We start from the raw sequence: 23,041 nt of genomic DNA, 5'->3' as shown, positions 1-23,041 counted from the left end.
ATGATTGAATATTAGTATTATTATTCATCAACCTTAATACAATAACCATATTAAAGCTCTTTTTGTGACATTAATAGTGTCACTTGATCTAATCATTATGACCACAATAATTTTAAAATTAATTTAGTAGCATTAACATTATATCTAGATTCCAAATATATTATTTGATAATGACATTCATGTTGGAGGTCATTGATAGTACTAATGTTATTACCTTGAGTCTGATATTTACATTCACCAACTCTTGTAACATTGCAATATTATTATTATATGCCATAACATGATAATATTATTTATTTTAATCATAAAATTACTAATATCATTTGTGTTTTATAACAATAACATCAATGTTCATTCCAATCATGATATTGCGAAATAACATTAATGTTTTTAAAAATCACAATAATATCACTATCTATTACATTACTAATTATAATTGTAACTATTACCCATATTATTGTTAATGACATAACTTAGTTAGTTGGAACAATTACCATTCCTGACACTCCTAGAATAACCTTAATTCTACTAATTATGCCACATATATGTGTATACCCAATGCCTTGTGTGGATACTCAATCTAAGTCGTCCATTAGGGTGGGGAAATCAATGGCTCAAGAAATAAAACATAAAATAGCCTAGACATGATTGGCAATTCTATCCTCAAATATCAGGTTTATGTATCTGCAAAGTAGTCTCTCGACCCAAATGAAAATGAATTATCAGGGGCATCATTTTCACCATTGGGTTCATTTCCCTCAACAGATGATTATGAAATGACCACAAACAAGACAAGTGACAAGTGTGCAGATTCTTGCTAATACCAATAATTCATTTGATTTCAAAACTAACCCAGCTGCAGAGCACCCACCTTTTTTACGGCAATGGAGGGAAACGTCAGGCGTAAGATGTGAGGAGATTCTGATGTAAGTTCCCAACATAACAAGCCTAACGGCTAATAAGGGAGAATTTTATAGTTCAACGTAGAATGATGGTTGTGTATCACACTAGGAAAAAAATTTATATATAGATTTAGGATTTAATTTAATATTTTATTACTTTTTGGTTTAAAATATGTTTAATCTAATTTTTATTAGTTTGTGATTATGTTTTTCGATAGGATTGTAGGTATAATCACATTCTTTGTGTTTCTAAATTTTAAAATCGAGGGTTAGCAAATTTGAAATATAATCATTATTTATCAATATACGTATCAAAATTTGAATTTTTATGTGTAGAGTTGTGTATATAAAGATGTCATCTTGACACACTTTGTGCATCATCTTATAATAAAATAACAAAACATTAAAAGAATGAAGAGCTTTTTCCTTTAAATTGTGTGAATTATTCATCACTTATGATCTACTATCTCTATTGCAGCTTCCTCTCCAATGTGGATTGCTTTCATTTCTACGACAATTCAATCCTCTTGTATAGGATGCATTCCTTCTCATAGCCATCTTTCAATTCTTCTCTTTCTACATTATAATCTTCAATTTATTCCTCTTCTTCTAGGTAACACAAATCAACACCTCCATCAAAATTAGCTTTGTCCCATTCATTTATTTATGCTCTTGGAAGATCTCATTCAAATGTTTTTTATCCATTACTATTTTTTCAAACTATTCAAGGGATTTAATCTTTCCTACTCTAATGGTTCCACTCATTATTTAATCCTTGACTCAATGAAATTCCTCTCTAATAATGGCTCTTGCCCACAAGGTGAATAATTGTTCTCACCATTCTTTTTCACCTTCTTATAACTCTTCAACACCTTTGCTATAGATTTATCCTTCTTTTCTTGCTCATGGTTCCATAAATCACATTCCTCCACTAGACACCATAACTCTTTTAACTCAATCTCTAACTTTTGTAACTCCTTTTTTATTGTTTCTTTGTTAGCTTCTTTCTCTTCCTTTGTCTTACTCTTCCTTCCAATTTGGTTATCTTCTTTTTCACATCATGATATCATTCCATATTTGACTTTACAGCCAAAGTTCAAGCACATGGCTACACTTCCTCCTTGCTTCCTCTAAACTCTCACTTTTAGAACAAAGTGGTTCATCACAACACAACATAATTCATTTAGATCAATGATACATATTTCTCACAAAAATTACATCTCCCTTGTTCTTCTTAAACATTAAATTTATGGTTTCTCTCGACATGGGATGTCTTCTAAGTTGTAGCAGCAACTTTGACACTCATGGGCCTCCTCTAAATTTATAATTAGTAATTTCTTCATTACTACATAGGCTAGTTGCATTTTGCAGTGTTCTACTTTGTTATGTTTTTTCTCCTTCCCCAACTATGTGGTTTTCCTCGGACTCCTCTAGCTCTAAACAACCTTATGCGTTCTCACATCACAAGAAACATTGAAGACCTTAAATTTCATACCATAGAGCATGTTGAGAATAGAAATCTTTGTAGATGAACTTGAAATGTAAATCTCAAACCAATGTCAAAGATGACACAATGAGCTACTACCTAATGCCAAAACCCATGTATTATGTCCTCCTTAATGGAATGCACAAATCTACTCACATTCCTCTTTCACAACCAATCTTTCATCATTTTCATAAACTGTGCAAATTGCCCTAATACCAAACTGATCCAAACACCCACCTTAGCACAAACCTCCAAATATGACTTTTCCAATACACACAAACATAAATTTAAGAAGCATTAAAGATTCTTTATTACTCACAACAAACAACTACAAAAGGAAACAAATAGATAATGTTATCCAAAAGGGTTAATTAACTAAAAATAAGAGAACTTAGAAAATAGCAAGAGAAATATTTCTATTAACCAAGAAAATATTTTTCATACCTCAAAGCTCAATTCTTCTATCATCATCTTTCCCCCACGTTACAAATCTCTAGCCTAAATATCTCCTCTCATTACTCTCAAAGACACTTACTCTTAATCAAGCTCTAACTCTCTAATTATAGAATCCATGTTGCCACAATTTCTAATAGTCTAACCCACTAAAATCTTCTACTAAACATAGTAAAAACAATTAAAAGAATCTCCTCCTAAAAATTTAGTTGGTGATCAGCGCCTGAGTTTTAGGAGTCCATTTACATCACTTTTAAATATAGTTACTATATTTTTTTATTTTACAATATATGAATAGTTTATTACATTATAATTTTATGAATTTAATATTGCTACACCTTGTAAAATAATACCTTCAATATTAAAAATTAAAAATTTAATTTATTACTATTAATTAAATAAAAAATCTAAGTAATGAGTAAAACAAATTTTTAAAAAATTTCGAACCTTATCATTGAATTAACATTTTATTTTATATCATCAATGTCCATATACAAAACTCAATCCAATAAAACCAAAAACACATTTGTATTATCAATTAATACACCCTTCACTATCTACATGAAGAGTTTAGCAAAATTAAAACATGGTTAAGGTCTATTTTTAGCAAAATAGCTGTTAACACAATATTGTTTTGATTTTACCACAAGTTGCCAAACGAGAAAGAACGTTTTGTGACAGCATGGATGACATACCTTATGTGGAAGTAGGACACGAGACAAAATGAAACAAAACATATCCCTTTCTCCGGGATAACAAAAGAAGTGAAACAAAATAATGGCTCCAAAAAGAAAATCATTCATTCAGTTGTCGCTTCATGGCGGTAACGAATAGATTAAAATTATTCGATGAGGATCCCCCGTCCTTGACTGCATCCCTAGCAATAATCTTCAATTTTCTAGCTCCCTCTCTTATTTCAAGGCCTTGTTCCGATTCCAGCAAAATCTCTACGCCTTTTACAAACTCTTCCTGCTCTATCATTCCTTGGCTATTCGCATTCAATGGCAGACCCAATTTCCACACATCCACAACATACGTGCGGTTAAGAAACTGGTCTGCAAAATAAGGCCAACAAAGCATGGGCACGCCCATGGTGATGCTTTCCTGCACAGAGTTCCATCCACAGTGAGTCACAAAACAGGCTATGGAAGGATGAGATAACACCTCTAACTGTGGCGCCCACGAAACTATGCAACCTCTATCTCTCACTCGATCCAAGAAACCAGCAGGTAAAACAGCTTGGCTTCCTTTCATTAGATCGGAGCGCACAACCCACAGAAATGGTCTCCGTGTGGCCTCTACTCCCAGAGCGAGCTCTTCCAATTGTTTTTCACTCAGAACTGCCAAACTTCCAAAAGATATGTAGATCACAGAGTCTGCACACTGTTTATGTAGCCACTGTAAGCATCCTGTATCATTTTTCCAGAAGCTTGGAAGAACCTTCGTGGTCGTCCTGCTATGGAGAAACTCGGGAGGAATTAGAGGACCTATTGGATAAACGCCCACTTCTTTAGACAACGTTTCGACAACTGGAGCTTCAATCTCTAAGAAAGAATTGAAGAGGACCCATTTGATGGGCTTGATTTCTTCTCCCATGCGAATCCCTTTCCGGAACATGTATTCGCCTGCCCACAACCACGGAAGATCTCCAGAATGCAGCGCCGGCATGGAGGGGAGATATTTTGTTTTTTTATTTTCCTTTGGAATTCCTTCACATAAAACCCACAAAGATGAAAGAGGTTTTTAAATGTCGTTTCCATCATAAAAATAAATGCTAAAATCGATTGAAAGAGTATGATTTTATGTTACCATCAGAATGAAGGATGCCAAGCTAGAGCAGATGGGCACTAAAGTAGCGAATGGCGAAGAGTGAAACAAGAGCTGTGTGAAAAGCGGCGAGGGGAAGTTCATGGAGCGTGGCTACCGCCTGTAAGCCAAAGCACATCCAGACGTCTGCAATTATACAGGTGACCTTGTTTTCTTCTTCCCTGGCGTTTATTTCCTGAATGACTCTATCAATTACAGAAGGCCCCATGTCCTTTGCCAACAACTCAATTCCATTTTCAATTCCTTCCGGAGTATCCATTAGGGGGATTTCAACGGGAACGGATATCATTCGGATGTTATCATGAATGAAGGAATTTGGAGTGTTGGCTGTGAGTATGCGGTTATGATTGGTGTCGGAGTTGAGGAAAGTGAGGAGGAATCCATGGGAGACGAGCTTCCAGGCGAGCTGCATCATGGGATTAACGTGACCCTGTGCAGGAAGAGGAATGAGAAGAGCGTGGGGAGCCATAGCTTAGTTCTGTATCCCTCTCCAGACCGACACAAATCTATTATTCTTCTCAGCAAAGAAGCCAAAACAGAATGGATAACTTAAAAGTTTTTTTTGTGGATGACAGAAAATCTTCATTATAAAAAATATAATGGATTAAACATCATTTTGAGAAGGGACCCATGTGCCTGAAAACTTGTTTTTTAAAACTTTGCCTCTTGGTATTGTTAAAGGGAATAGCCAAACCCACTATTTGATGTTGCAATAGAATAAATTCGAGGTGCTTTCCAAGTTACTATATCCTTTGCTATGTATAGATATGGCAATCGGAATATTTTAATGAAAAAGGACAGATAAATAAGAAATAATTTTATGGTTCACCGTAGAATGATAGTTGTGATAAAATATCAGAGTAGAAAAGTGGATATATATAGTTTTATGTTTATTTAATTTATTTTAGTTATTTTGATATATCTATTGATTCGAGATTTATTTTAATATTTTGTCATTTTTTATTTAAAATATATTTAGTCTAATTTTTAATAAATTGTGATTATTTTTTTGTAGGATTGTAGGCATAATCACATCTTTTAAGTTTCTAAATTTTAAATAATCAAGGTTAACAATTTTTAGATATGATCATTATTTATCAATATAGGTATCGAAATTTTGAATTTATATATATAGAGTTGTGTAAGTAAAGATGTCATCCTAAGACACTTGTGCATCATCACATAAGAGAATAACAAAACATCAAAAGGACAAAGAACACTTCTCTTTTTTGCATGGATTAGCCATCACTTTTGATTTATAATTAACATTAGTGATCAATAATAATCATCCATCAACAATCATCAAAGATAAAACTAAATAATTTTTCTAACACAACTTTTCATCAATTTGCATCAAGCATTAATATAGATTCAATGGCTAGCTCAACAACATACATTATCACATCATATCAATTTCACATCAATTTCACTGCCACTCTATAACTTTTTATCATTGTTAACTTAGTTTCAAGACTCAACCAACGTGCAAGTAAGTCTTAAACAAACCTTATATAGAAATCCCAATGTTGTTCCTTATTGCCACTTTTTTCTTTCTTTCTTTATATATTGTTGCATAAATAGAAGCTGTGAATGTTTGAAAATAATGATTATGGTGTTAAAAATAAATAAAATTAAAAATGGATAGGTTGTACCTATAAATAAGAATTGTTACACAATGTATCCCAAACACATAATTTAGCTATGATTTAATTTATTTCTTCTCTCTAATCTAGAATCTAATTTTAGATCTTAAATATGAGCATTCTATCATAGCATTACATCAATTAAATTTTAAATTATATTGATATATTTCAATTCAATTTCAAATCTTTTTTAATTTCAATCTTAGTCCACTTTAGTTGACTTATATACCTTGAATATATTGACTTTTTTTAAAAACATTTCACTAAACACTAACTAAAATTTATTATGTAGATCTTTTGGTAGAGAATAACTTGAATTCAATTAAATATATTGTATCAATCATAAAATGATAGTGATACATAAATTGTATAATAGTCTAGAGAAGATAAATTGAGTATAATTTAGAACCATAGATAAATTGAAGAGATATTTTTAAAAGATGGTAGAGCACAACTTGATAATCAAATCGAGAAATTATTAACAAAATTGTAAAAGATAGAAATAATGCATCAATTTTTTTTAGATAATAATTTGTTACATTGTAACGGCTTTTTAAAGCCTTGGTTTTTCCTATAAAAACTACCTATAGGAATAAATTCTCAAAAACTAACCAACCTAATTTTATTAATTATTTAAGCCAACCAAGAATACGTAATATTCTCCTGCATCTCCCCCCTCCCCCCCTCCCCCTCACATTAATCTCAACAAAGGATAAAACATTCTATGGGTTGATCACAACAACCCTTCTGGAGACTTTGACCAAGCACCTTAACCTATCCTCCTTGCTCACCCAAAAAATACCAAACTAATCTCATTGATTGAAATCTTTTTTATTGTAGAACTTGCAACCATTTGCACAACATGAGAGAATATTAAGTGTTTCCAACCTTCTTGCACAATGAGTCACCTTTCCTCCAAAAGTTCACATCTCTTCCAAGTGTGTCTAATGTCTCCTCTAGTGCTACCAATGATAAAACAACTCTCCTTTAAGAGTCTACATCTCCTTCAATTATGTCGAATCCCTCCTCTAATGTTGTGGAAACAATACCTTCTCCAATGTACAAAACACCAACCAAATGTGAATATGCCAAGTGAACCCACAAGAAAATCTAACCCCCTTGGTCCTTGAAAGGATAAAAATAATGCAATCCCCACTTTTCTTTAGGGACACAAATGAGAAAAGGATGTGCTTCTCATGCATGGATCACCACTAAGTGAGAAGTAAGCTCGACATGATAACAAATCTCCTTCCTTTATTTTCGCCATCCTCCAATGATATCTTGTTATTCTTTATTCATTTGATATCTTATTTGACTCTAAAATAAAACAAACATGTGAATCTTCAAAAACATAAATGACTCCAAGAATACAAACAACATTTGATATATGTGTGTTCATAATTACTATATTTTTTATTTTATAATATATGAATGATTTATTACATTTTAATTTTATGAACCTAATATTACTACATCTTGTAGGATGATGCTTTCAACATTAAAATCTATTTAATTTATTAGTTTTAATTATAAAAATAAAAAAATCTAATTACCAAATAAAACAAAAAATTAAAATTTCTCCATATCTTATCATTGAATTATAATTTTATTGAATTATAATTTTATTTTATATATTAATGGACCTATACAAAACTCAATCCACCAAAAAATTTTTAAAAAACACATTTATATTAGTAATTAATACACCCTTCACTATCTACATGAAGAGTTCAGCAAAATGAAACCATGGTCAAGGTCTATTTTTAGCAAAATACCGTTTAACACAACATTGTTTTGATTTTACAACAGGTTGCTGAACAAGAAAGAACATTTTGTAACAGCATGGATGACATAACCTATGTGGAAAGTAGGACACAAGACGCAATGAAACAAAACAGATCCCTTTCTGCAGGATAACGAAAGAAATGAAACAAAGCAAGTCATTCATTCGGTTGTCGCTTCATGGCAGTGACAAATAGATTAAAGTTATTCGATGAGGATCCCCCGTCCTTGACTGCATCCCTAGCAATTATCTTCAATTTTTTCGCTTCCTCTCTGATCTCCAGGCCTTGTTCCGATTCCAGCAAAATCTCTACACTTTTCACAAATTCCCCCTGCTCTATAATTCCTTGGCTATTCGCATTGAATGATAGACCCAATTTCCACACGTCCACAACATACGTGCGGTTAAGAAATTGGTCTGAAAAATGAGGCCAACAAAGCATGGGCACGCCCATGGTGATGCTTTCCTGTACAGAGTTCCATCCACAGTGAGTCACAAAACAGGCTATGGAAGGATGAGATAACACCTCTAACTGTGGCACCCACGAAACTAAGCAACCTCTATCTCTCACGCGCTCCAAGAAACCAGCAGGTAAAATAACTTTGCTTCCTTTCATTAGATCGGAGCGCACAACCCACAAAAATGGTCTCCGTGTGGCCTCCACTCCCAGAGCAAGCTCTTCCAATTGCTTTTCGCTCAGACCTGCCAAAGTTCCAAAAGATATGTAAATCACAGAGTGTGCACACTGTTTATCTAACCACTGTAAGCAATCTGTGTCATTCTTCCAGAAGCTTGGAAGGACATTCGTGCTTGTCCTGCTATGGAGAAACTCAGGAGGAATTAGAGGACCTATTGGATAAACGCCCACTTCTTTCGACAACGTTTCCACTACTGGAGCTTCAATCTCTAAGAAAGAATTGAAGAGGACCCATTTGATGGCCTTGATTTCTTCTCCCATGCGAATCCCTTTCCGAAACATGTATTCGCCTGCCCACAACCACGGAAGATCTCCAGAATGCAGCGCCGGCATGCAGGGAAGATATTTCATTTTTTAATCTTCCTTTGCAATTCCTTCACATAAAACCCACAAAGATGAAAGATGTTTTGAAATGTCATTTGCATCATCGAATAAAAACTAAAATCGATTGGAAGAGTATGATTATATGTTACCATTAGAATGAAGGATGCCAAGCGAGACCAGATGGGCACTAAGTAGCGCATGGCGAAGAGTGAAACAGGAGAAGTGTGAAAAGCGGCGAGGGGAAGTTTATGGAGCGTGGCTACTGGTTGCAAGCCAAAGCACATCCAGACGTCTGCAATTATACAGGTGACCTTGTTTTCTTCTTCCCTGGCGTTTATTTCCTTAATGACTCTATCAATTACAGAAGGCCCCATGTCCTTTGCCAACGCCTCAATTCCATTTTCATTAATGCCTTTCAGAGTATCAATAGGCGGGATTTCAACGGGAACGGATATCATTCGGATGTTATCAAAGAAGGAATTTGGAGTGTTGGCTGTGAGTATGCGGTTATGATTGCTGTCGGAGTTGAGGAAAGTGACGAAGAATCCATGAGAGACAAGCTTCCAGGCGAGCTGCATCATGGGGTTAACGTGACCCTGTGCAGGAAGAGGAATGAGAAGAGCGTGGGGAGCCATAGCTTAGCTCTGTAGCCCTCTCTAGAGCGACACAGATCTATTATTCTTCTCAGCAAACAAGCCAAAATATAATGGTTAAGTAAAATAACTTTGTGAATGATAGAAAATCTTCATTATAAAAAATATAATGGATGAAACATCATTTTTGAGGAGGACCCATGCCTGAAAACTTTTGCCTCTTAGTTAATATCGTATAGTTCGATCGCACTGTCTAGTTTTTCGACTCTTCCTTAAAGACATAGTGAACATTGCGTTACGCATTATCACATCCGCCATAAAACACTCTCTGCAATAACGTTTGAACATTGTGATAACCAGCTGCAGCGGCCCCACCGAGTTCAGCTATATATTAGTTTTCTTAAACTTTGCCTCTATGTACTGTTAAAGGGCATAGCCTAGCCAATCTTTAATGTTGCACAATAAATTCGACGTGTTTTCCAAGTTTCTATAGATATGGCAATCGGAATATTTGAATGCAAAAGACAGAAAGATTTGAGAATTTTATACTAATATAATATCACAGATAAATGTATATAGTTTTATCTTTAGTTATTTAATTTATTCTAGTTATTTTGATACATTTATTGATTTGAGATTCAATTGAATATTTTGTTTCTTTTATTTAAAATATACTTAATCTAATTTTTATTAACTTATGATTGTAGACATAATCACATCTTTTATGTTTCTAAATTTCAAATAATCAAGGCTAGCTATTTTTAGATATGTTTATTATCTATCAACATGGGTATCAAAATTTTGATATATATATATATATATATATATATATATATATATATATATATATATATATATATATATATATACAGAGAGAGAGAGAGAGATGTGTATAAAGATGTCATCCTAAAACACTTGTGCATCATCACATAATGGAATAACAAAACATCAAAAGGGCAAAAAACACATTCATCTTTTTGCATGAATTAGTCATCAATTGTGATTTATAATTAACATTAGCAATCAATAATAATCATCCATCAACAATCAACAATTGACACTAATCATCAAAATAACACTAAATAACTTATCTAACACAATCCCTCATCAATTTGCATCAAGCTTTAATAAAGTTCAATAGCTAGCTCAACAACATAGATTATCACATCACATCAATTTCATTGTCAGTATTAACTTAGACTTAACTGCTATTGAAGGAAGTCTTAAAAAACAATCCTTATATAGAAAGCCCAATGATGCTCCTAGTGTCATGCCTTTTTTTCTTTCTTTATATATCATTATACAAATAAGATTTGTAAGTTCTTGAAAATAGTTATTATTCTTATATTAAAATCATGAACAAATATGTATATGGTTGTATCTATTAATAAGATTGTTGACACAATGTATCCTAAACACATAATTTAACTATAATTTATATCTTCTCTCTAATCTAGAATGTAATTTTAGATCTTAGATATGAGTATTCTATCACAGCATCACATCAATTGAAGTTAAAAGTGTATTTATATATTTTAATTTTTATACAAATCATTTTTAATTTCAATCTTAGTCAACTTTAGTTGACTCACATACCTAGAATATATTGATTTTATTATTAAACATTTCACTAAACATTATTATAAAGGTCTTTTAGTAGAGAATAACTTGAACTCAATAAAGGATGCTAAGTGAATCATCAAATAATACATAGAATGTATAATAATCAGATAATTACTGGGTCAATTATAAAATAATACATAGATTTAATAATAATTGAATAATTCAAACTTTTTTTAAGATTGCCTTAATTTCTTTAGTATATTTAAAACATACTAATATGGAATAATGTATACCCTATATTATATATAGAGAAGATAAATTAAGGAGATATTGTTAAAAATGGTAGAGAAATTTGATAAAAGCCATTATTACAAAAATTATAAAACATAGAAACAATGTACCAATTGTTTTTAGATAATAATTTGTTACATTGTCATGGCTTTCTATAGCCTTATTTTTTCCTATGAAAACTACCTATGGGAATAACTTCCAAAAAACTAACTAACCCAATTATATTAATTTTAATCAAACCAAGAATAATGTAATATTCTCCGACATTCCCCCACTTATAATATTAATCCAAATAAAGGATGCGACATTGCATGGGTTGATCATAGCGACCCTTATAGAGACTTTGATGAAGCAGCTTCACCAATCCTCGTCATTCACCTAGGAAACATCAAACTGACCTCATCAGTGCATCTCCTGAATGTATAACCTACAACCATCTACACAAGATGAGAGAGGATTAAGTGACCAACTTCCTTACACAATGAGACACCTTTCCCCAGAAATTGCACATCTTCTCCAAGTTTGTCTAATGCCTCCTCTAGTGTTGCACATGAGATAACAACTCTCCTCCAAGAACCTACATCTCCTTTGAGTGCATCAAATCTCTCCTCTAGTGTTGTCAAAACACTCTCTCCTTTGATGTACAAAACACCAACCAAACATGAATACACCAAGTGAACCCACAAGAAAAGCCTAAACCACCTTGTTCTTTCAAGGGACAAAAATATTGTCAAGCCCCCTCTTTTGTTTAGGGACACAAATGAGAAAATAATGTGTTTCTTGTGCATGAATCACCCCCAAGTGAGAAGCTATCTTGGGATTATAAAAAGTCACGTGCCTCCATTTTCTCCAACCTCCAATCATATCTAGTTACACTCTATTCATTTAATGTCTTATTTGGCTCCTCAATAGCACAAGGATGTGAATCTTCAAAACATAAATGGCTCCAAGAATACAAAGAACATTTGATATGTGTACTCATAATTAAAAGAAAAGAGTAGGTATCAAATTCAAATGACCTTCCATTGAAATCTCTATAAATTCTTCCCCTTTGAACGTAGCATTAAAGGAAATACTACACTCTTTCAAAACCCAATTAACACAAAAAGCAATTCTTACAAACCATCTTTTCCATGAATAACAATATTTTTACTCCCAATAATTTCTCTAAAAATTTGGAGAATAAATTTATAAATTATATGATTAAACAATACCTCTACACTCCTTTTTCACCCTCTGAGATTGAGGAATGGATCATGAAATGCTAGGAAATTAAATTGGATTAAATTTGAACCTTCCAATTCACCTCTAATTTTAATAGTTTCTTTAACATTCCCTTATAAAAGTCCTCTAGAATTCATGTTTAATCAAATTATAAAATGACTTAAGTAGCTATTATTTGGAACAATAATCAAAACCTATAAAATGACCTCCAACAACTAGAATGTTTCTTCTATTACTAGCACTATTTTGGCAAAGTGTTTCCTTTTATATGCTTTTATCATCACACCTTTTCTTCTACTTCATTCAATAAATATCGCCAAACATTTACAATCTTCAAACTCGTCTTACATGTTTGGGACTATGCTCTAATATTATGGACCCAAAATGCTACCCCAATGTGAAACCTTCAAATTTTCCTCTCCATGTGTGGATTTAATATTCATCTTAAATAGCACAATATCTCATATGGAGAGGCATGGGTTTGGCATTACACATGTTAAGTGCATTTCCCTCAATCTAAACAATTTAGATGCCCAACATACTAGATTCTACATTCCAACATCGAGCACAATGGTAGCAGCTAGCAACCTTTACCATGGTTTTACACCCTTTTAACGCCTTCTATGCAACCTTAATAAACTTCATTTATACCACAAATGTCCCTCTCAATTACTTCCTCAAGCTCATCTAATGCTCATAATGATCAAGGACTGAACAACATTAAGGATTACGTTGAAGATGAGGCCCTGGATGTTGAAGGAGAACCTAAGGAGCAACATGTTTGGCAAAGGATCACTAAGGAGATGGAAGACCTTAGTGTGAGAGTTGAGAACTTGGAGACACCTCAGAATTGTCTGGGGTGTGAAATAAATAGGAACTGGATATGGAAGTTAGAGGGCAATATACAAGACTTGATAAAGATATGTCAATTCCTTATGCAAAATTGTGTTATGCAAGTTGTGACTATTTCTAAGAGAATTTAGAAGAGAAAGAAATGATAGGCTTAAATGATGTTGGAAGGTCAAAGGCACAAAATAACTGCAACTTTCTCTTTTAGGAGGAGGATGTAAAGATATTTTAGATGGTTGGGGCTATTTTGTTTAGTGCTCCTATATTTTCTTTAGTTGTTCTTAGTTCTAGATCCTCTGCTGCTTTATTTTGGTTTGGCTCTTGCTCTTTAGACTAGTACGCTTATATTTTCTCATGGTTATTTGGTTAAAACTCTTTTATTATGGGGCTTGCTCTCCAAGCCTATTTTTTGGTTGAATGGTTATTTAAGTGTTGAATTGTATGGGTTGGGGTCCTTCCCCCCTTTACTTCACAAAAATATTGGCCTTATTTCTTAATTAAAAATATTGGTTTTAGTTAGAGGTGCATAACTCATATGGGAAGATTAATAAGTTAAATTATATATTTTGATTTATAAATCAGGGATACAACAAAACAAATAAACATGGAATAGGAGTAAGACCACACAACATAAAGTCAAAATAAGATTTGAAGGAAACAAAACACTTCATGATAATCATAAAATAATCATTATTAAATAGAAGAACATAAAGGGACAAGAGTAGTACACACTTTAAGATCATATTACACCAAGAAAGAAAATCCTTTAAGTATTGTCATTGAATGGGCAGTTTCATGAAATTTTCATCCAATACTTAGAAATAGAAAGGACTTTATCTACATTGACCATCAATAATATAACGGCCTAAACAAAAGGCACCAAAATTTATATGTTTTCTTTTAAGAGAAAATATCCCAAAAACTCATTTCTTTGTTTTCTTTTAAGAGAAAATATCTCAAAAAACTCATTATTATTTCTATATAACACTAAACATAATAATAAAACATGTAAAAAAAAAACATGTAACTATTCCATATTAACTCTAGAAGGAGAATTTTATAGAAATTTATTTACAAAAAAATTAATATGATTATAGCATATAAACAACACTTTAGAAAAGGAATAATGACAGAGAGAGAACAAAAGTTGACACAAGAAAAATTCTCACTTGTCTTCCCCCCCAACCCTTCCCCCCCCCAAAAAAAAAAAAAAACATGCACACACACACACACACACACACCCCAACAAACACACTCACAAAAATTTAGTAGGATTATAGTGAGATAGGTTTGAACCTATCCGGCTTTAATTAATCATAAAAACAATTTAGAAAAGGAATAATAACAGAGATAGAATAGAAGTTGGCACAAGAGAAAGAATCTTCACCTCTTGACCCACACACCAACAAACACACTCGCACACACCTCAAGAAAAGTTTTTGAAGTAAAGCTAGGCTCGAAAGAACTCCCAATATCCTATTCAATAACAAACAATGATTACAATACATTCCCTAACAAAAAAGAAATCAATAATATCCAACCTTTAAAAAAATTAATAAAATAATATTAATGAATCCAACATTATATTATTAAAAAAAAAATTAAATTATACTCTCTAACATTCTATATAAAAAACTCAATTCAGCAATGATACCCAAAACATATCGAGATCATTAATTGATACAGTAACAACATCAACTATGATGAAATTGCACGGCGTTAACATCCTTCATGAAGAGTTAGCAAAATGAAAGCATACTTACTAATTAAAGTCCATTTTTAACACAACATTGTTTTGGTTCGACATAACCTATGTCGAAGTTGGAGACGAGAAGTCCTGCTCAGGATAAAAGCATTCCTTTCTGCAGGATAAACGAGCTAAGTAAAACAAAGCAATCGCTCCAGAAAGCAAGTCATTCATTTGGTTGTCTCTTCATGGCAGTCAAAAAGAGATTAAAGTTATTCCATGAAGAGCCCCCGTCCTTGATTGTATCCCTAGCAATTCCTTTCAATTTTCTCGCTTCCTCTCTTATCTCAAGGCCTTGTTCCGATTCCAGTAAAATCTCTACACCTTTCAAAAATTCTTCCTTCTCTCGAATTCCTTGGCTATTCGCATCCAACGGCAAACCCAACTTCCACACATCCACAACATACGTTCGGTTAATAAACTGGTCTGCAAAATAAGGCCAACAAAGCATAGGCACGCCCATGGTGATGCTTTCCTGCACAGAGTTCCACCCACAGTGAGTCACAAAACAGGCTAAGGAAGGATGAGATAACACCTCTAACTGTGGCGCCCAGGAAACTATGCAACCTCTATCTCTCACTCGCTCCAAGAAACCAGCAGGTAAAATAGCTTCGCTTCCTTTCATCAGATCGGAGCGCACAACCCACAGAAATGGTCTCTGTGTGGCATCTAATCCCAGCGCAAGCTCTTCCACTTGCTTTTCACTCATAATTCCAGTACTTCCAAAGGATATGTAGATCACAGAGTGGGTACACTGTTTATCTAGCCATTGTAAGCATTCCGTCTCATGTTTCCGTAAGCTTGGCAGGACCTTCGTGCTCGCCGTACTATGGAGAAACTCAGGAGGAATTAGAGGGCCTATTGGATACACGCCCACTTCTTTGGACAACGTTTCGACTACTGGAGCTTCGATCTCTAAGAAAGAATTGAAAAGGATCCATTTAATGTGCTTGATTTCTTGTGCCATGCGAGTACCTTTCCGAAAAAAGTATTCGCCTCCCCACAACCACGGAAGATCTCCAGAACGCAGCGGCGGCATGGAGGGAAGATATTTTGTTTTCTGATCTTGCTTTGGAATTCCTTCACAACAAAATCCACAAGGATGGAAAAGCTATTTAAATGTTGTTTGAATCATAAAAGAAAAACTAAAATCAATTGAAAGTGGATGATTATATATTACCATCGGAAGAAACGACACCAAGTGAGACCATATTGGTAATGAAGTAGTGAATGGCGAAGATTGAAACGGGAGCAGTGTGGAAAACGGCGAGGGGAACTTTGTGAAGCGTGGCTAGCGGGTGTAAACCAAAGGACATCCAGGCATCTGCAATTATACAGGTGAGCTTGTTTTCTTCTTCCCTGGCATTTATTTCCTGAATTACTCTATCAATAACAGAAGGCCCCATGCACTTTTCCACTGCGTCCATGCCATTTCCAATGCCTTCCAGAGTATCCATAACTGGGAATTCAAAGGGAACGGATATCATTTGGATGTTATCATGTAAAGAATTTGGAGCGTTGGCTTTGAGTATGCTGTTATGACTACTGTCAGAGTTGAGGAAAGTGAGGAGGAATCCATGGGAGACGAGCTTCCAGGCAAGTTGCATCATAGGATTAATGTGACCCTGTGCAGGAAAAGGAATGAGAAGCGCGTGAGGAACCATTGCTGAGCTTAGTTGTACACCTGACTCGAGAGAAACACAGATGTAATATTCTTGTTAGCAAAGAAGCCAAAATATAATAGGTAAAACATCGTTTTGCGAAGAGATCCTCGCCTGATAACTTTTGTCTCTTAGACCATATCGTTTAGCGACTTTTCGCATCTAGCCTTTCGACTGTCTCGTAGCATGCATAGTGATTATTGCATTATGCCGATCAAGTTTTATCTTTACGATAAAACGTTTCCTATGTATAGACATGGCAATCAAAATGATTGAATATATATATATATATAAAATATGAGTTAGATATTTTAATATATAATTTTAATATTTTTTAATTATTTAAATATATTTCTTAACTCAAGATTAATTTAATATTTTGTGGTGTCTATATTTTTTCTTCAAAATATGTCTAGTCTGATTTTTAATAGCATTTGATTATGTTTTTAATAGGATTGCACAAGTCACAAGTCACATTTTGTATGTTTTTAAATTATAAATTACCAATCTTAATAATTCTAAGATATGATTATTATGTTGTATTTATTAATTCGTTCTTTAATCTAATATTTTGTCATGTTTAGTTTCTTTGTTCAAAATATGTCTAGTCTAATTTCTAATAACATGTGATTATGTTTTTTATGAGATTGTACACACAATCACATCTCTTATGTTTTTAAAAAATTTAACCTTAATAATTCTAAAATGCAATTAAATATTATCAATAGTTTGAATTCATACGCATAGAATTCAAAACATTAAATATGAAGTTTTATTTCAAATGCTTGTGAAATAATTTGAATGAAAAAGTTGCTAACTTAAAGAATGAATTAACTAATGGAGAAGATATGAGAGGATAATTATGGATCAAGTTTAGTTTGTGTAAATGGATAATTAACTCATTTTACTTAAATAACAAACTATAATTTAATTAAATGATTAATTTTAATAGATAATTACTGATAATAGAAAATTAATAATAGTGGATTATTAATAATAATAGATCATTAATGATAATACTTAATTAATGATATGATTATAATTAATAAATAAACAATACAATAATAAGGAGAATTCTTTTAGTGTATGTTGCATTTTGCCCTTCATTAAGATGATATTTGAAGTGACACTATTTTAAAGAAAATAAAAGTAATTAAGAAGTAAAACATAGAAGCGATGTACAAAGCAATGATATGCCTCACTTGAGTAGGAAAAAAAATGACAATTTAGTTTGTGGAATGATTGATGCCTCCTCGAGATCTTATCCATTCAAAAATTATTTGAGTGATTTCTTGAAATAAGACATGTGAAAAATATGTCAAATGAAATTTCAAAAATGGCGGAAGAAAATTAAAACTAAGAGATAGATGCAATAAATTTAATATGGTGATTAGTTGTGATGATTTGAGGAGAACGGCCTTCATTTTATATAGCAATGTATATCAAACCAAGATGATATGTAGCTAATGCATGGACAATAAAAAGGAAAGGTCATTTGGGACATGGAAGACCATGTTGTTGTTGTGATGGTATATTGTACGGACCACGATAAATGAAAATAAATAAAAATACAAAATATCAAGCAACCAAGCATGCACTACAATGCAAAGACAAGCATCATCTTTCCCCTAGTCAAGATGATAAAAAATTGATTAATTGATAATAATGATAATGTTATTGATGTGGGAAGGATAGGTCCAAAAATAATGTGAGGATTATGTTATTAATTTTGAGAACAATATGAGGACTGGGTTAATAGATTGCATTGCAAGATTGCATGGATAAGGATTGTTGCATTTCTATGGACTACTTTTGAGATTTTATAGAATGTGGAGATTTTAGGATAGGTGGATTGAAAAGTTTGAGGAGTTTTGAGGAATATTTGAATTTCTTAGGATTGGAAGCTTGGAACTTGTCATGATACCATTACATATTTAACTTTACAGCCAACTTAATCATCTCTTCCACTTCATGATACCATTCAATATTTGAATTTACAACCAAAACTCAAGTATATAGATACACCTTGCTTCATATCAACTCTCACTTCTACCATAAGGCAGTTCATCACAACACTACATTATTCATTTAGATAGGTGATAAACATTTCTCATAAAATTTGCATCTCCCTTGTTCTTCTTAAACATTGATTTTATGGTTTCTCTCGACATGGGATGTCTTCTAAATTGTGATAAAAACTTTGACACTTAGGGGCCTCGTCTAAATATGTAAATAGTCATTTTTCCCTTACTCCATAGGCTAATTACATTTTTCAAGGTTCTACTCTATTTTTTTTTCTCCTTCCCCATCCATTTGGCTATACTCAAACTCCTTTAACTCTATACAACTTTATGGGTTCTCATGTCACCAGAGATATTCAAGACCTTAAATTTCAAGTAATGGAGACTATTGAGAATAGCAACCTCTATAGATAAACTTGAAATATAAAGCTTAAACCAATGACAAAGATTACATAATGAGTTGCTACCCAAGGCCAAAACCCATATATATCCTCCTCCATGGACTGAACAAAGCTGCTAACATTCCTCTTTCACAACCAATCTTTCATCATTTTCATAAATTTTGCATTCTATGTATAAAAAAAAAAGGGATGGCTTCACAAGAAATGGAGAAACACAGAGAAAAGAACTGCTATATATAACAATGCCTCACATGCTCAAGATAAATTTGCTCTGATATCAAACTAATACAAACACCTAGCTCAGCACATACTTCTAAATCTGACTTTTCCAATACACAAAGACAAAAACTTGAGAAACATTCAAGATTCTTTATTATTACTCACAAAAAACAACTATAGAAGGAAATAGATAGATAATGTTATTAACAAGGGTTAATTGAGTACAAATAAGAGCACTTAGAAATAGCAAAGAGAATACACAAGATATATTTCCATTAACCGAGAAAATATTTTCATCACTCAAAAGCCCAATTCTCCTATCTTCCTCCTTCCCTCAAGTTACAAATCTGCAACCTAATATATCCTTTCATTTCTCTCAAAGACAATTACTCCTCATTAGACTCTAACTCTCTATTTTTAGAATCCATGTTGTCGTGGTACCTAACAGTCTAACTCACTAAAATCTACTACTAGACGTAATCAAAAAAACTAAATGTGTGCTGGCAGTCAGCTCCTAAGTTTAAAGAGTCATTTGCATCACTTTTAAATCTAATTACTATATTTTTTTTATTTTACAACATATGAATGATTTATTGCATTATAATTTGATGAATCTAATATTGCTACAACTTATAAGATTATGCTTTCAACATTAGAGTTTTAACATTTAATTTATTACTGATATTAAAAAAAATTGAAAATCGAATTACTGAATAAAATTGAAATTTAAAGTTTCTCCATGCCTTATCATTGAATTATATTATTTATAAAATAAAAAATTTTTATTTTATACCATCTATATCTATATACAATACTCAATCCAACAACAATATTAAAACACAATTGTATTATTAATTAATACACCCTGCACTATCTACCTGAAGAGTTTAGCAAAATGAAAACATGGTGAAGTTCTATTTCTAATAAAATAGACTTTAACACAACATTGTTTAGATTTTACAACAGGTTGCTGAACAAGAAAGAGCATTTTTGGAACAGCATGGATGACATAACCTATTATGTGGAAGTAGGACACGAGACAAAATGAAACAAAACAGGGTCCCTCTCTGCACGATAATGAAAGACCTGAAACAAAACAATGGCTCCAAAAAGCAAGTCATTCATTCGGTTGTCACTTCATGGTGGTGACAAATAGATTAAAATTATTCCATGAGGAGCCCCCGTCCTTGACTGAATCCCTAGCAATTATCTTCAATTTTCTAGCTTCCTCTCTTATTTCAAGGCCTTGTTCCGATTCCAGCAAAATCTCTACGCCTTTTACAAACTCTCCCTTCTCTATAATTCCTTCGCTATTCGCATTTAATGGCAAACCCAATTTCCACACATCAATAACATACGTGCGGTTAAGAAACTGGTCTGCAAAATAAGGCCAACAAAGCATGGGCACGCCCATGGTGATGCTTTCCTGCACAGAGTTCCATCCACAGTGAGTCACAAAACAGGCTATGGAAGGATGAGATAACACCTCTAACTGTGGGGCCCACGAAACTATGCAACCCCTATCTCTCACACGCTCCAAGAAATTTGCAGGTAAAATAGCTTCGCTTCCTTTCATCAGATCGGGGCGTACAACCCACAGAAATGGTCTCCGGGTTGCCTCCATTCCCATAGCAAGCTCTTCCACTTGCTTTTCACTCAGAACTGTAATACTTCCAAAAGATATGTATATCACAGAGTGGGCACAGTGTTTATCTAACCACTGTAAACATTCTGTGTCATTTTTCCAGAAGCTTGGGAGGACCTTCGTGCTTGTCCTGCTATGGAGAAACTCGGGAGGAATTAGAGGGCCTATTGGATACACTCCCACTTCTTTGGACAACGTTTCGACTAATGAAGCTTCGATCTCTAAGAATGAACTGAAAAGGACCCATTTGATGTGTTTGACTTCCTCTGCCATACGAATCCCTTTTCTAAACATGTATTCGCCTGCCCACAACCACGGAAGATCTCCCGAATGCAACGCCGGCATGGAGGAATGAAATTTTACTGTTTTATCTTGCTTTGGAGTTCCTTCAACACAAAACCCACAAAGATGAAAAAAGGTTTTAATTTGTCATTTGCATCATGAAATAGAAACTAAAATAGATTGAAAGTGTATTATTATATGTTACCATCTGAAGCAAGGATGCCAAGCGAGACCAGACTGGGACTAAAGTAGTAGATGGTGAAAAATGAAGCGAGAGCAGTGTGGAAAGCGGCGAGGGGAATTTTATGGAGCATGGCCACCGGCTGTAAGCCAAAGCACATCAAGGCGTCTGCAATTATACAGGTGAGCTTGTTTTCTTCATTTCTGGCATTTATTTCCCGAACTACTCTATCAATTACAGAAGGCCCCATGTCCTTTCCCAACGCCTCCATGCCATTTGCAATGCCTTCCAGAGTATCCATAACAGGGAATTCAAAGGGAACAGATATCATTCGGATGTTATCATGCAAAGAATTTGGAGTGTTGGCTTTGAGTATGCGGTTATGATTACTGTCGGAGTTGAGGAAAGTGACAAGGAATTCATGAGAGATGAGCTTCCAGGCGAGCTGCATCATGGGATTAATGTGACCCTGTAAAGGAAAAGCAACAAGAAGAGCGTGAGGAACCATGGCTGAGCTGAGCTCTACACCCCTCTCCAGAACAGCAAAGATGTAATAATCTTCTTAGCCAAAATATAATCGATGAAACATCATTTTGAGAAGGTACCCACGCCTGAAAACTTTTGTCTCTTACTCAATATCATATAGCTGTTGCATATATCGAACATTCCGCTTCTACCTTACCAGCATATTAAATACCTACAGTGTTCGAATGGACTTCACTGATTTTTTTGTTTAACGTTATGTATACAATATATGTCAAAACTTATAATAAGTCTGCTAAAAAAATATTATTGTTGCAATTGGAGTATAATACTGTAAATTGAGTTGGCATTAATGTTAAAAGGAAAAGAACTTTATTGAAACATAAGATGGAGCAAGTATATCTATAGGCTGGCATTATTAAAAAATAATTGGATTTTGTCATCGATTGAATTTGATGATCTCTCCTAGATTTCGCATTCTTTCTTGTATTAAATCATAGGCGAGTAATGATAAATTGTTTATATTTTATAATTAGAACATATAATCCCAACATTAGAGTTTATGAATGCTCTCCAACCATTTATGGTAAGCATATATTTATTCCGTCATGAAAATGAACAATATTTGTCATCTTTACCAAAAGCAGAATTCTTACAATCAATAAATTACAATCCACCTTGTCTCTGAGATGATTAGGTAGTACTAAAGAATATAGGAACAAAGGAAATATAATTCATGATTATTAAATTTTGAAAATTGATATTA

At 33.4% G+C, this 23,041-nt stretch overlaps 5 protein-coding genes across 5 annotated transcripts; all 5 read right to left on the bottom strand.

Annotated features, from left to right (window-relative positions):
- Positions 1-3,474: 3,474 nt before the first annotated feature.
- Positions 3,475-4,786, bottom strand: LOC131872577 (UDP-glycosyltransferase 74E1-like). Its single transcript, XM_059216102.1, has 2 exons — positions 4,651-4,786; positions 3,475-4,550 (listed from the first exon to the last, which is right to left on the bottom strand). Exon 2 carries the CDS (start codon positions 4,507-4,509, stop codon positions 3,637-3,639), a length of 873 nt encoding a protein of 290 aa, XP_059072085.1. The 5' UTR covers positions 4,510-4,550; positions 4,651-4,786; the 3' UTR covers positions 3,475-3,636.
- A 3,465-nt stretch (positions 4,787-8,251) lies between these two features.
- On the bottom strand, positions 8,252-9,142 carry LOC131872576 (UDP-glycosyltransferase 74E1-like). Its single transcript, XM_059216101.1, has one exon. It carries the CDS (start codon positions 9,140-9,142, stop codon positions 8,252-8,254), a length of 891 nt encoding a protein of 296 aa, XP_059072084.1.
- LOC131872575 (UDP-glycosyltransferase 85A2-like) lies at positions 9,139-9,750 on the bottom strand. The gene has a single exon (XM_059216100.1). It carries the CDS (start codon positions 9,748-9,750, stop codon positions 9,139-9,141), a length of 612 nt encoding a protein of 203 aa, XP_059072083.1.
- A 5,798-nt stretch (positions 9,751-15,548) lies between these two features.
- Positions 15,549-17,046, bottom strand: LOC131872574 (anthocyanidin 3-O-glucosyltransferase 7-like). The gene is made up of 2 exons (XM_059216099.1): positions 16,563-17,046; positions 15,549-16,462 (listed from the first exon to the last, which is right to left on the bottom strand). The coding sequence occupies exons 1-2, from the start codon at positions 17,044-17,046 to the stop codon at positions 15,549-15,551; spliced, it is 1,398 nt and encodes a 465-aa protein (XP_059072082.1).
- A 3,770-nt stretch (positions 17,047-20,816) lies between these two features.
- LOC131872573 (linamarin synthase 2-like) lies at positions 20,817-22,300 on the bottom strand. Its single transcript, XM_059216098.1, has 2 exons — positions 21,817-22,300; positions 20,817-21,715 (listed from the first exon to the last, which is right to left on the bottom strand). The coding sequence occupies exons 1-2, from the start codon at positions 22,298-22,300 to the stop codon at positions 20,817-20,819; spliced, it is 1,383 nt and encodes a 460-aa protein (XP_059072081.1).
- Between the last annotated feature and the right edge of the window lie 741 nt (positions 22,301-23,041).

Source organism: Cryptomeria japonica, unplaced genomic scaffold (genome assembly GCF_030272615.1).
Source record: "Cryptomeria japonica unplaced genomic scaffold, Sugi_1.0 HiC_scaffold_669, whole genome shotgun sequence".
NCBI classification, from domain to species: domain Eukaryota; kingdom Viridiplantae; phylum Streptophyta; class Pinopsida; order Cupressales; family Cupressaceae; genus Cryptomeria; species Cryptomeria japonica.
This window is presented reverse-complemented; position numbering and strand designations above follow the sequence as displayed.